The sequence below is a fragment of the Lepisosteus platostomus genome, chromosome 24 (genome assembly GCF_059453375.1).
Source record: "Lepisosteus platostomus isolate fLepPlt1 chromosome 24, fLepPlt1.hap1, whole genome shotgun sequence".
Taxonomy (NCBI): domain Eukaryota; kingdom Metazoa; phylum Chordata; class Actinopteri; order Semionotiformes; family Lepisosteidae; genus Lepisosteus; species Lepisosteus platostomus.
This window is the reverse complement of record NC_142634.1, coordinates 13,238,557-13,253,026: the sequence shown is the minus strand read 5'-3', so window position 1 is coordinate 13,253,026 and position 14,470 is coordinate 13,238,557. Positions and strand designations below refer to the sequence as shown.

Genomic DNA, 14,470 nt, shown 5'->3' with positions numbered 1-14,470 from the left:
GAGTTCAGTGAGCATCACTTGCTAAAAGCTGAAAACTTGAGTGCACTTGAAATCTTTCAGATTTCAGTGTTGGCTGTCAACCTGTAATAATGAAATACAATCAAAGGTGCTACATAAAGATGTTCATGTGCATGATAAAAGTCCACACGTATTAAGTCATATAAATCTAACTGTTTTTAATAAAAGTGGAAAGTTTTTCAAGAAACTAGAAATATTACAGCAATGCTGCTTGGAAAACGTGGAATCTAGGGGAATGTTTTATTTATCAAACAGATATCTACATGCAAAGTAGTTTTGTATATGCAAACTTGTGTGCACACTGTATTCCAAGATTATCCATTTCTGACATGAGCAGAAAAGAGTCTTTGAAACTGAAGATTCATGACTCGATTGAAAATAACAGGGCTGTACTGAATGCAGATACTTACACGTGGTTTCCTTTTAAGTCATTTCCTTCACTGATACAGTTACAAGGAGATTTTACTTTTAATTTGCACAGTCACTGGTGTGTAATTACATGGATAAAAAATATCTTAAAGGAAACCCTCAAGAACCATTTGTATTTTTATCACAACCCCAAACAATAAAAGACACAAACCCAGACTAATCAAAGGGATCAAACCTCTCTGTGCATTAGTATTAATGAAGACAAAGATCAACGTGGTTTTAAATATTCTTAGATCCAATGCATATTCCAGTAATACCTTTCTTCGTTTAACTTCCAAAATGATACAATATATTATACATACAATCATATTGGTGTACCAATATCATTTTCAAACAGACCGCACTACTTATTCTTTTCATTACAACAATGCTGAAGTGGTTTACAAAAAATAACAATACCACAGAAAATACTGTACAATTTATCTAAAGAATTTTCACTTTTTGCAATCATTTCCCTTTGTCAAACAAGTTGAAAACTGAGGATGACAAACATAGAAGAAAAAAAAACTCTAAAATGGTAAACCTCTACTACATGAAAACTAAAATGTATAGTAGAGGGTCTCTTCCCCTTGCAATCTGCTGTGTGCAGACTGTGGTCCTGTGAAACAGCTGACTGCACTCTGCAGCACAAAGCAGTCCCCAAGGCTGCACCTGGATGTGAGGTTCTTGTGTTTTCCTAATAATGTTTTTGAAACAGGTGTGGTGCTTGTGTGTTTCCTGGTATTTGAAGCTGAAGACAGGTGAGGTGCGTACTGTATGTTTTCCTTTTCATTTCACCAGCTCACGGAGGAAAGGAGATTTCTCCCAAACCTGTTTTTCAAGCCCAGTTCACACTGGTACTGTATATTTTGCATTAACACAAGATAAGAATGCAGATACTATCCAACAACAGAACCTGAAGTATAACAATTTCAGGTTGGATAAAAAGAAGGCAAAAACCATTCGCTTGCTTTTGAAGTGCAGTCTGAACTCAAAAAGATTTTACCTGAAAGATTGACAGAATCTGAAATTTACCAAATTAAATAATTAACTGAAGCAGCATATACATAAACATTAACCCTTTTTCCCCATAAAAACAGTCAAGTATAGTACTCCCACAACTGCAGGATAAGCCCTTCTTATACCTAAACTGAGGTCTGGTAAAGCTTTGAGAATCTGTATCTCAAATGTATTAAATCAGTACGCTTTTAAAATTACCCACCTCCTCTGAAATAACGCCTGCTCAAGAATCAGGAATTATATCAACCAGGCCTAATGTGTCAAAACACATCATCAAAAAGATGAAAACATATCAGAAATGCAGTTAACCCTAGCTATAATGATAACATATAGTACCTCTAATTTGGATACAGAGGCCCATGAAGGAACATTACAAAAAACTGACAGAATCTTTCAGGTGTCAAAAAAGTTATCGACACCTGCAAACACCTCCAGCTTGTTCTGCTTAGGTCTTGGACATCCGTCACCATTGCATCATAAGTAAGGTGCAGACAAACTGTTGTTAAATTTTCAAGCTTGCCGACCAATAATATACAAATACAGGATTGGCTTTTTCATCTCAAGAGGTGAGGAAAGCTCCAAATGAGCACATTTCTCGTTTCCACTCTAGAGAAAACCTGGGGATATTTCAAAATGGTACAGAAAACACAATATAAAGGGATCAAGCTTTCTGACCACTATCATTTGCGATTACCGATCATACTGTTGAGAATATCACTGAACCACTTTTGTTGGAACCTCAATACTATTTTTATATTTTCGTCTTTACATTAACCTCACAGAGAAGGTTTCCTACATCTTAAATTGCACGTTGATTTTAAAAAATGTGCCAGACTCTGCTTTTTCTCAATATGTGGAACTCGCCCATATGCACAGAAGGAAAAATCATAAAACTGGACGTGTTCAGTCACATTTTCTACATTCTGTCCACAAAAAAAGAAATTCCCTTACTTTGACACCACCTGAAACACGTGGTTTATGAAGGTAGACAAATGACACAGTGATGTGTTTTTTTGTGCAATCAGCCATTTTTCCATTGGAACAAACAGCCCCATCTAAAGATACCATGCTGCCCAAACTTAAAGATCAAAGCTGCTAAGTTCTGGTGCAATGTCCTAGGCTGTAAACAAACAGCAAAGCTGTCACGGTGTAGTGCTCGTGTGCAGAAATCAGGCATGTCTCCCGGACATCAGCTCTCCTTGTAGACAAACAGAATGTCTTCGTCTGTCCCATAGCTTTTTCGTGCCTCCTCAAAGTTACTTACGCTGGTATAACACACTCCTGCAAAATACACAAGGAATTTTTTTGTCACCGAAAGCAAATTTCCTTGGATGCAGTCTGTGTTTCAGAATGCATGGAATACATTCCTGCAGTCCTTCAAAACCATGATCTTTCAGAAAGACATTTCTTTTGCTCTGCTATAATGGAACTATTTCATATTCCAGTTCTTACCACTAATCAAATCAAATCTTCTTTAAGATCACAGGAAATGAATTTTTAAATGTTATCTTCCATAAGTATCCCACTCTGGCATCAAAGCAGAGTATGTGTTCATACTCAGAAATTTTAGAGAGGATTGGATTTATAAAAGTTCTGTACTACTTCTAAGGAACACAGGAAAGACAAAGGTCTTGTCATTCAAAACGGCAATTCAATGAAGACCATGACACATCGGAACAACTTTTTTTCCCCCACAGTTGTTCCTTACTGTGGCACTCTTTTTCCATCTTCCCAAAGGAATCACTTCAAGGGGAACTCACTGTCTGAGTAAGCTGGGTTGTTGTAGAAGACAGAGTTGGTGGCAAGGTTGAAGCCACACACCACCACAAAGTGCCCCTGGTAGTCAGGCTTCCTGCAGAAGCACTTCTGGCCCACAGGAAGGAAGCAGCAATACTTGACAGGGGTGGAGCAGAGGTCACAGACCAGGAGCACAGCATTCACCAGCACTATCGCCACGTGCCCTTGAGCCAAGTGATTCTGGATGTCCTGCATCGTCACAGAGCTGTAGAAGATCAAAATCACTCCTGTTACAGGCTAAATCAACTAAAAAAAATAAAAGCATTGATATTTTCTTTAAACCGGACATATGTACTCTAAATCTTGGGAAGCTCTTCTACAATTCATTCCACATGCTCTCTTAACACCTTCACCTAATCTCTTGAATTAGTCCAAATTTCCACTGTATTCAGACGTTCGCCTTTGTTAATCTCAGAGAACCTGCAGGACCAGGGGAACATACAGTTTTCTTGCTTTAATCCCACTTCAGAATAAGGTGAAATGTGAGAAGAACATCAGCACTCACTATCCGGACGTTTACCATGTCTAACATTAACATTAACAGAGTTTAACGTAGAAGTCATTTTCAGGCTTGTAGTTTTATTCATAAGACTGTGGTTAAAGTTCTATTAGGGAATGGCCATTAAAAGAAAAAACACCAAAACAAGTTGGAAGCAGGTGGCACAAGCAGACAGAAGAGTGCATGTTGTAAATGTCATTGTTTCTCTGACATTTGCAGGTGTCTTGGAGATGCTAAGTAGACAAATGAAAATTCTATTTTCCTGCTGAAAGCAAGAACACAGCAGATGTAAAAACAGGAAAGCAAAAGGACACAAAATGATAAAATACCTACCGTTTCTTCACCACCACCCCATTGCTCTCTGCCTTGTTAAAGAGCTCATTCACTCTGTCCTCTTCGGTGTCAAAATGCTTTTTGTAAAACGACTGGGGAAGCAGAGGGAAGCTAGTCAATTACTTACATGTAAGGTTAAGTATTACATGACTGTTCACTTTTCGCAGGTGTGTCAAGGAAAAGGACCATAAAATTAAAGAACTCATGGAACTTTCCAAAGGAATAGAGGTGGTTATCCATCTGTCCTACCAAAATACTACTTTGGGCATGAATAATCTGGCCGTATAAAACTACTCTCTTAATTCAACTGGCAAAAAAATGTCACTTCTCGCCTGCTCCACCTGGGGCTGCTGGCTTAGAATGGCTGCAGTGTGTCTCTCAGGTGGGGGCTACACTTCCGTAGCAGAGACGTCAGTCCCCTCCTATATATATATAAAGAACTTTGATATCCTTTTGTAATGAAAACATCTTTATAAGTGTATTAAATTCTTATTAAAGCACAATAAACATTTGTGACAACACCTAATGGCCCACTGCACAGTAAATGAACCAGTTGAGCTATTTGGCCAGAGTGCCTACAGGAAAACTGGATCCACTACCTAACCGAGTTACCTTAGCACTAAATATTCCAACCTATAGAGGTCTTTAGCCCTATAGTTCACACCAGTCGGACTGTCAGGAAAGTGCAGAGTTGGCCAGTACCTGGTTTCTGTAGCCCTTATCTACCCCAAGGGTCTGGGTGCAGAACTGATGTCTGACTCCCAGGTGGCTCATGAGGTAGGCCAGGTCAATAGTCCATACACTTTCGGTCAGCTTGAGCTCCCAGCAGGCATTCTGAAACTCCTCCTCACTCACTGGGTGGAGGTACCTACACAGTAAACGTCAGGGGGCAATAAAACACAGCACTGCTGCAACCACTTCCTTATGTTCCAATAGCAGTTTGACCCATTGCAAGCTTTTAAAACTGCATTGTTAGTTCACAAAACTACAGCTGCATGCCACAAATTCGCACTAAGAGCCACGACTATATCTATGCGATGACCTAGATTTCCAGTTAGGCAACATAAAAAAAAACCAATCATCATAAATTAAGAACAATAATCATTTTCATCACCACATTTTATGTTGTAAATGCTACTAAAGTTCCAGTCCATTCTGAATGTAGTCTACAAAATGTTTTTCACTGTCTTACTTACTTCAAAACCATTCTGGAACAAGCCAGCCCACAGTCCCAGTGATAGAGCTGCCGAATGGCAGGTACTTTCAGTTGAACAACACCATCTAAACAAATAAAAGGGCCTTGACGTGAATATACTGAGATATTACACTTCTGGTGTGTTACATAAAAACATAGCGATAAAATAAACACTGAAAACGTGCAACCCTGTATTGGACAAAGTGGTAAGAAATTGGATGGAGGAAATGTTAAATGCACCTACTGTAGCAACTAAACTGCCAAACAAGCAATATGGTCAATTGTTTCCTTTTATGCAGTAATACATATATAATTAGGGATCGTCAATGATTTCAAATTAGAATGTCTAATCCAGTGATTCCTAACCCTGGTACAGGAGAAACACTGCTTTTTTTTTCCTTCCAACTGAGCTCTATATCTCCATATCTCTATCTGACTTAACAGATCTGCATGCTTTTTTAGCATTTTATTTATCTTGTTTCTTTGTCTTGAATGCCACACATACCCTACTGTAAGGGTACTGTTTCCAACAACTACAGCACACAAACCTTTATGCAGTCTGTTCTCAAATTGCCGTCTAACTAATCACTGGTTGATAATGAACAGACACAGGTGGGAGTGAGAGTTTATCAGACATTCCCAGAATAGGCAGTTTTATTTTTCTTCTGCAGGAGGGTACAGTGAGTACTTCTCAGGCAGCACACACGCACGACACTCAGAAGTCGGTACGTGCTTGATACCAATTACGAATCCCATTTGGTCTTTTAAGAGCTGAAAGCACATTTCCAAATGCGCACCGAAAACAGAACTGAAATCAACTACCTGCGATAAAATACACGGCTGGGGAAAAAAACACGGATATGAGCTACTCTTATCACTGAACTAAACTGTAAACACGCTGTACGGAGCTGTGTCAATCGGGATAGCGGGCTCAGTCACGGATGTTAACTCAATTTACGTGACCGGTGAATAAATGTACCTACCACGCTACTGTACGACCCAGGGTTTATTTACAGTTAATTCGATAGTGGTTCGTGTAGTGTTTTAACTTGTTTTACACGCAGGACAAGAAGTGCATAGCAGGTTGAAGGACATTTGTGCTCAGCCGCAAAGCGAACTTCTGAAACCAGTCACACCACTGCTCCTCTTAATTTATTTTCAGATGCCTGACGAGAAACAGTCGTGTACATTAAAACGCTTAACACCTGTGGTAACAGGGCCCGCAACACCTCGACAGCACGACGGGACCTTTCCTGGAGCCTCGAAATCGTTGAATATGTTAATTTCCAACAAGGGCTGATTTAAAACAAAAACAAAGCGGGACCATCCCAAATCATCCAGTTCGTCGACACGGAGTACTACGCTAACGCTTCATCTTACCTGTCATTCTGTGCTGCTTGTTTTTTATATAATGCTGTTAAGTCCTTTTCACTTTCTGCGCACGATCTGGCGATTTTCAGAGAGGAAACCGTCTCAGCACCACGGCGCTGGGTCTGTTCGCCGGACATGAACATTAGGAGCCACAGTTACGACCCCGGTCCGGGCCGCCTCTCTCCGGCACTACAGTGCTGATCTGCTCGGCACCTCTGCCTGCATCTCCGCCGTACGCAATTTCCTCTTGCAAAACGAGGACTTCCACAGACGCTCATTTGAAAACCGCTGCGCCTACAGCGCCCTCTAAACACAGTCAAGGAGGGACGAGAACTAGAATAAATAGGCTGTTCTTATAATATATTGTACTCCAGTGTACTACTCGTGACAGTAGATGGTGAGATATTCGGGCGATCACGAGTTATTGGGGAGCAACTTACAACTGGCTATTTCTTTTTTTTTTTAGTTTTGTTGGGTAGCTGCTTAGAGCCATTCTTAAACGTCACAAAATCAAGTGCATCTTCAACTTGTTTTTCTTTCCTTTTCAGAAAAAGAAGGGGTTTGGAATAAACCCAGCTAGTGATCAAGGAGACAGTTTAATGAAATAATAAGAACTTATACATTGATGAGAGTTACTGTATATCTTTACAAATGTTTTTCGTAGCACAGTAAAAAAAAGTTGGAGCAACAGAACATGTTTCCTCCTTGTGTGGTATTTAGTAAAAAGAAAGCCCGTTATACTTATTTTCATTCTTTGGAAAGGAGAAATTTTAGAAGACGTTATGTTGGTTAAACTACAAATCCCAACATTCATCATAACGACGGAAAAACCCAAATCGAACCGGAAGCACTTTGTGACTTCCTTTAACGCGTTGCATTGTGGGGTATTGGAAACGAACAAAATCGTACTCCGAGGCGGTCAGGTTTTAAACACGCTGCCGTTCACAATTAAAACCGGGAAACGGTTAAATAAGAGAAGGAATTCAATATTTACTGTGAACAGGTAAGAATTTTATTTTTCGTTACAAGTTGTAAGATATTACCTTTCTTTTAACGAAGGGAATCAAGATTATGAGTTCGTTGAAGGTAGGAAATGAACTTGATTTGAATGGCGTGGAAATACTTTACGTTAGAAAACAAATATACCTTCTCCTGAAGTATTTTCTCCCAGATGCAAAACAAAAACTTTTTTTTTTTGCTAATGAGATGTTTTTTTTTACCCATAGCTAAAGCTACCCAAGTCTCTTTGGGCTTTGCCATAACACAAAGGCCGTGTCGAAGTAGAGACCGTTTGTTCTCATTTACTGCTTTGAAGAATGTTTCGAAAGTGCAGAATATCTGCTACGAAGATTTTTTTAGTGAATGTTGCTTAACGCACTGGTCTATTATCTATAAAAAGAGTTTTTTTTTTTTAAATCTTGTGAAGTGCACATTATCACATCTATTTTGTAAAATGTATGCTAACAAACTGTCAAAAAAGTTAAAAGTACTAGTGAATTTCGCTCTGGGGTCCATCTTGATCACTGATAGTATATACCAGGTTAAATCAGATTGCTCTTTAGACTCGAACTAAACATGCGTACCTATGAGTAAATGCATCCAGTATCCAGGTTTTGATTCCTTTGTGAACAGCTAATGGCCTGCTTGGTCCATACAAACCCTTTACAATTGTCTAAATTCAAAATCTAATACTCGTTACTTGAATGCATTTTAATCTTGTTACCTAATAACAGGCATTTACAAAAACGTGTGATGTGTAACCTTAACTTGTGTACAAACTGAGCTGCAGGACAGAATCTAATTTATCGGGCATGGGGTAGAGATGCTGGCTTTTTCCAAGGTATCCAGAAGCATGGTTTTTGTGTGTTCTAGCCTAATATTGCTCACCTGGAATTATTTGCTTCCCTGTCATGGTGTTTGTTTAGAGGTCCCAGTTAAAATGTCCATCGGAGTGCCTATCAAAGTTCTGCATGAGGCCGAGGGTCACATCGTCACCTGTGAAACCAACACGGGCGAAGTGTACAGAGGAAAGCTTATAGAAGCAGAGGACAATATGAACTGCCAGGTAAGCCTGATAAGTGGTTGAGATGAGAAATGCCAGGGGTCACAAAACCAAGCAAACCTTTTAGGCCGGTGACCCCATATAATTTCACACATTACGTGCTTTTGATGCATTCTTTGAATTAATCTCATGCAGAGTTGTGCACATGCAAGTGAATTTAAAGCTGCTTTTTTTTGTCTTCCAGATGTCTAATATCACTGTGACATACAGAGATGGACGTGTGGCGCAGTTGGAACAGGTCTATATCCGGGGCAGCAAGATAAGATTTCTAATCCTGCCGGACATGTTGAAAAACGCCCCCATGTTGAAGAGTATGAAGAACAAAAACCAGGGCTCTGGAGCTGGAAGAGGGAAGGCTGCCATTCTCAAAGCTCAAGGTATGTTGTACACCAGACTCCAATTCAGAGGACAGTTCTCCAGGTGGTGTGTTTCTGTAGAGGACTTTAGCGTGATCAGCAGAACCCTACAGAAATATCAAAGTTATTGGTTTTTATTAAATTTATTCCTTAGCGTCCATCGTACTGATGACTGTCTTGAAATAAAGTAACGCCAGCTAGAAAGTGCTCTTCGATCACCACCTGCTGACGTGTGCATCGTTACTTGGTTCTACACCTACGTAATGACCTGGGTTAAACCTCCTTAGGTTTGGGTGCATGGGTTAAGGCCTTCATTAGAAGTATTCATTAGAAGCCATTTCTTGAATGATGGAACTTATTCCAGAGCAGCAGTATTGTTGATAATCTGTTGATCGGCATTGCCAGTTAGTGCAGCTTGTTTGCAATTATGGGGTGATGAACACGTACTGTATATTGTGTCCACTTTTTTCTTTTTAAGTGGCTGCGAGAGGAAGAGGCCGCGGGGGAATGGGAAGAGGAAATATTTTCCAGAAGAGACGATAACCCTCAATGTGCACTTCATGGCCTTTTCTTACTGTACAGTTTTTTTAAAAGGTTGGGTGATCATTCACGATGTTGTCTGTTAAAAGGCAAATCATTTTTCATTTTTTTTTTCTGGCAAGTTTTTTAGGTGCTCAATAAAAATAGGTATAATGTCCAGTGTTTGTGCAGCTCCTTTACTTTCACATTTTAACAAATCAATATTCAGTCAGTGCTGTCTTTAACATTTGATTTACTGCAGTCGAATCTACATGAAAGGGGCAGCTGTTTATGTAATTCAACATATTGATCCTCATAACAGCCTTTAGGTTTGGTCTAAAGATGATTTTCAACTTCTGTCACTTTTGTACTGACTTATAATGAAGTTTGTATTGTAAGAAATGTCGGGTTTCCATTCAGTCTTGTTTCAAAAACATAATTCACCTTATGAGCTTCTCCAGAATTGATGCATTGATAAAATAATGTCTAGTGGACAACATAGTCTGGTTTTGTTTTAATAGTAATTCATATCTTTGGCCGTTAAATAAAAAACTTATGTTGAACATGAGTGCAGCTGTGCCTTTTTTTTTTACTCTTCAGGTTTCATACTTTGTCTGTTCCCAGGGATCTGCTGGTGTTTCAGTTTTGTGTAATCTAAATCTGGCAGTTGACACATCTTCCACTCTAGTGTCTCTGAAGCTCCCTCTTAATTCAGCTGAAGCCATTTCTGACTCCCCCACCTGATCTCCTCTGTAGAGGGGCTGTTGGTGCACATCTACCACTTCTCTCAGGTGGGTGCTGCTCTTTGGCAGTGGGTGAAGTGCACATTCAAATATGCAGAGTGTGTTGAGGTGAAATGTTATAGAAATCCAATACATTAGAATATAGAGACTGATATAGTTTTACCGACGAGGCCAGTGCCATTCATGCAACATGCCTGATTCAAATAGTTTCAAAGTACTTTGTGGAGAAATCAGAAGTAGGGTGGTCTCATCTTGGGATAAATGTCCTGGGTTTTATGTGAAGTGTTTGAACAGTGAATAACACTGTCACGGCTGGACTGCTATATATATATATGTAACTTTTTTAGAAAAAAATATGGCAGGGTTTTGTTTGCATGTACAGTTAAGAAAATACACAAACATCGGCACCCAGTAAAGAGTCGACATTAAAAATGAACATCGAGATACATTGATTAGGACCTTTCTGCCCACGAGAGGGCGTCAGAGAGCCACAATTTCAGTGTACGTGGGTGTTATGCGTCGCTAATGCATATTTCTGTAACTTTGAGAGGTAATGGGTTGCGAGTTAGTCAGATATGAGCGTTTAAGTATGATGCAGCGTTCTCACGATTCAGACACATTTTTAAACGGGGATACAGCTTTCTCCTTCACCTCCATTGCTAGCAGCCTATTTGCTTAAATTCACCATTTCTCGCCGGACACAGAAAACGTTAATTGAATATTTAATTTCACCAAAAGCATATATCGTTAACCGTTCGCTTGCCCGCTGCTAAAACCGTATTATCAACAGTATATCGCGGCATGGTATTCCGAAATCGAAGTACTAGTAATCGGTCAAAACTGATCAGACTCATTGTGGGGGAAAATCCCCATCTGAGACCAGTTCTGTAGGTTTACAGCTTGATCCCGCAAAACACTCCTCAGTTGAAGGAGGAGGATTTGATCTGTTTTATGTCGGGATTGGACTATCCCACTTCCAGTCCACCTATCAGCGCCCAGTCGTCCGCTCTCCCTGCCAGACAGCCTTATTTGCAGGGAAATCGTGCGATGGTGCTGGGAAAGTAGCGGAATCTGCAACATTTTCTGACGGGGAACATGAAAAGGTAACGCGTCTCCCTGAGATATGCACGGCTGGGAATTTCGCCAGGAAACGCGTGCGGTTTGGTGTAATGCGTTTGCGAGCGCGGTCTTCCGCTGAATTTGGCTGTTTGTGATTTTAACATCTGTCTTGTTAACTACAGCCAACGGGGCATGCAAACTCTCCCTCTCTTATCCCTCGCAAGAATGTGCGATTGTGTTTGAAAGGCAGGCGTTCGTCTCTCAATTTACTTTTCACTTCGTACTTGCCGAGTGTCCAGCCTAGTTGGCATTATGATCACAGGCGGAGAGAAACATGGGTGCGCGTTATAAGTGAATATATATTTTCACAATTAGCTAGTATTAACCGTGATTCATTAGTTCAGAACGAGGGCTCTGGCCTTTAAGAACACTTCATAGTTGAGAATGCGTCCTCGCAGTAAGAGCAGATGATTGCGGTTCAAGAAAGCGGAATCGGCGATGTGAACCATTGACAAAAATTGCACTCCTATTGCAAACGTCTCGGGCCGCGATCTCGCACACTATTTATTCTGCTGGGTAAGAGGCCTCTGATTTTGAGGGGGGGGGGGGGGTGGGCAGTCTGCAGGTTTTGCATTATTAACAAGCCCGGCCCGTGTTGTAGGATGTGTCCGTACAGGTAACGCCGATTTTCGCATGAAAGCGAAGGGAGAAATGAAAAGATCTCGGCGATCTTCACCCCACACGGTTGTTTTGGTTGTACTTCACTGTACTACGGCCGCTGTACCAACGTCCGCTGGGTCCTAAGACTACACGCGGCTCTCAGCATCTTGACTGAATCAGGTCAAGGGAAAGGGTTTCTTTTTTGGACTAGATCATCGTCTGTTGAGTGCATCGCGCCTGCCAGTAATTACAGTATGTGTGGTTAGTTGTTTCTAAGCATTTTGTCTAGGTAGCGCTGCCAAGTCGTATGGTCTTAAATATTATAGGTTTAAAGGAAATCAAATTTAAATAGTCTCGACATTTACTCACGTAAATGCGTATCTATACAAATACTGCTTGTCCCGGATTTTTGTTTCAAGTTTGGTATTACTTTGTATTATAGCGCTGCAATGTGATTGATCGTTTACAGTCCCCGAGGGTCACAGTCTTGCGGGGTTTCATACACCTCTTTAAAAAAAGATTATCCTCTTTAGATCTGAAAAAGAGAGATACACTGGCTCAGTTAAGGGAGTAGTTAGTTCAATTACTTAACAGCTCAGACAAAATCCAATTGCTTTTGAAAGTGGGATTTGAGAAACGCTATTGTAATGGTGTTTGCAAAGTGTTTAATCCAGGCTATGTAGCAATTACTGATGTGTCAACCCCAGTTTTGGGCCTGTTTGAAGAAATCAATAATAGCATGAACTCTCGTGTTCTACAGGTGTAATGGTAATTGAATGTCCCATGCCTGGGTGACTGTCACAGTTGTTTTGAAGCAATATCTCAGCTAAATCTCCAGCATGCTGTGTGGGTTTCCCTATGGGTTCCTGTCACTGCAGTGTGTAAAGGGATGAACAGTTTTTACTTGTTTCCACCTCAGCCCCCCACTGTGCTGGAGCAAGACTTTATGAAACAGCCTGTTTTTGATGACAGATTGGAATTGTTACAAGTGCATTGACAGCATCTCTCTCTTGCAGTGAATTCAGCTGACTTGTCAGTGCACATACAGTCTGATACTGTATGTACGAGACATTCAGAGGCATTAGTGTAGAGTGAGAGTTATGCGTCTGATAATGGTAATAATATGAGAAATTTTCTTCAATCACAATCTCATTTGATTAGCATTGTAAAAAAAAAATAAGAGTTGAAATTTTGTAATCTTGAAACTACCCCCCTATTACAAGCTGTATTGTTCCATAAGGCTATGAGGCACTGTGAATTAAATATCCACCTTGCCTTCTCTAGGGAGTTGGCCATGAAGAAACTGAAAATTGTGCTGTGAAGTTCTGTGAGATTTCTTGAAGCATATTGCATGATCTTTTCTGCTAGAAGCATTTAAATAGCATTGCTAAAGAACTTGTACAAACCATACCAGAGAGTTTCTTACAATGCCTGTATCATGTGGGCTATGTGTTTACCTAAAATATGTATGAAAGGGTATAAATTAGTGGAAGACAGTGACTGGAAGATTGTGTTTGCTATTTGAACCCTTTAAATCAGTGAGTTCAAAAACTGGGATTTTTCAGCAATTGATTACCCCTGGTGATTTGACTTCTTATTCAATTAATTAGGTCAATGAAATAATTGAGATTGGAGGTGGTTTGGAAATTAGACATCTTTCATGGCTTTAGGACTAGAGCGGCCCTTTCCTTCTGTAAATATTTTAGAATTGTTCCCAGTGCCACCTAAGGATTAACTGGAATATTTCCTGTTCTTTCTGGAACAAGCTTGATACAGCAATCATTTTTGTTTGTGAACAAGACATGTCTTCAGTCGCATTGTTTTAAATCACAGCCCAGCTGCTCAGATCCTTTAGGGTCACAAGCCAGCAGGATTTCTAGATCTCTTTAATTCATTGATAGCTTAAGACCGAAAGAAAATGGCTTAATAGTTTCTTGTCGGTTCCTTACATGTAATCCATTCACAACCTACCAGCCCAGGAGGTCCCTGTTACCCTAATAGCACCTCTAATAAAAGATAATAATCCCCTGTCACCCAGTCATTTTAATTAGACCTGCAAACTGAATCTGGACACTGGGAGTCAGTCTGCTTCTGATGTACCATTCTTTAATACCAGCAGGAGCTATAGATGTGTCTTTACTAAGAGATTCCTTCTTAAGACAACTCTTGTGCTCTTGGGTGCCTTATCCATTCGAAACATTTCAAAATCCCTTGCAGGCATTTCTAACTCAAATCCCTTGACTCTGGAATCCATCAATTTTCTATGTCTCTTAGTTAAGGATCTTAAATTGGTCAAATTAAGATTGAATTGGATCAATGTAATGCTTTTCCAAAGGTCTTCAGTGGCTTATATTTTAAAGGTATCTAGAAAACCTCCTGGATCTCAGAATTGGGATGCCTTCCCTTCTTACATACATTTATTTCTCTCCC

The 14,470-nt window shown here is 40.1% G+C and overlaps 3 protein-coding genes across 5 annotated transcripts in view; 2 read left to right on the top strand and 1 right to left on the bottom strand.

The window, feature by feature from the left end:
• Nucleotides 1–244: 244 nt before the first annotated feature.
• On the bottom strand, nt 245–6,960 carry gucd1 (guanylyl cyclase domain containing 1). Its single transcript, XM_088618641.1, has 6 exons — nt 6,651–6,960; nt 5,272–5,356; nt 4,778–4,943; nt 4,076–4,167; nt 3,207–3,448; nt 245–2,727 (listed from the first exon to the last, which is right to left on the bottom strand). The coding sequence occupies exons 1-6, from the start codon at nt 6,655–6,657 to the stop codon at nt 2,636–2,638; spliced, it is 684 nt and encodes a 227-aa protein (XP_088474767.1). The 5' UTR covers nt 6,658–6,960; the 3' UTR covers nt 245–2,635.
• A 525-nt stretch (nt 6,961–7,485) lies between these two features.
• Nucleotides 7,486–10,144, top strand: snrpd3 (small nuclear ribonucleoprotein D3 polypeptide). Its single transcript, XM_088618645.1, has 4 exons — nt 7,486–7,644; nt 8,567–8,706; nt 8,888–9,080; nt 9,538–10,144. The coding sequence occupies exons 2-4, from the start codon at nt 8,581–8,583 to the stop codon at nt 9,600–9,602; spliced, it is 384 nt and encodes a 127-aa protein (XP_088474771.1). The 5' UTR covers nt 7,486–7,644; nt 8,567–8,580; the 3' UTR covers nt 9,603–10,144.
• A 766-nt stretch (nt 10,145–10,910) lies between these two features.
• The window catches only part of camkk2 (calcium/calmodulin-dependent protein kinase kinase 2), a 33,136-nt gene continuing 29,576 nt past the window's right edge, over nt 10,911–14,470 (top strand). The window contains exon 1 of one of the 3 annotated variants that reach the window (XM_088618507.1): nt 10,911–11,424. The gene's annotated coding sequence lies outside the window, so the exon portion shown is untranslated. The remainder of the gene's footprint in view (nt 11,425–14,470) is intronic. The other 2 variants (XM_088618505.1, XM_088618503.1) reach the window with 2 other exon arrangements.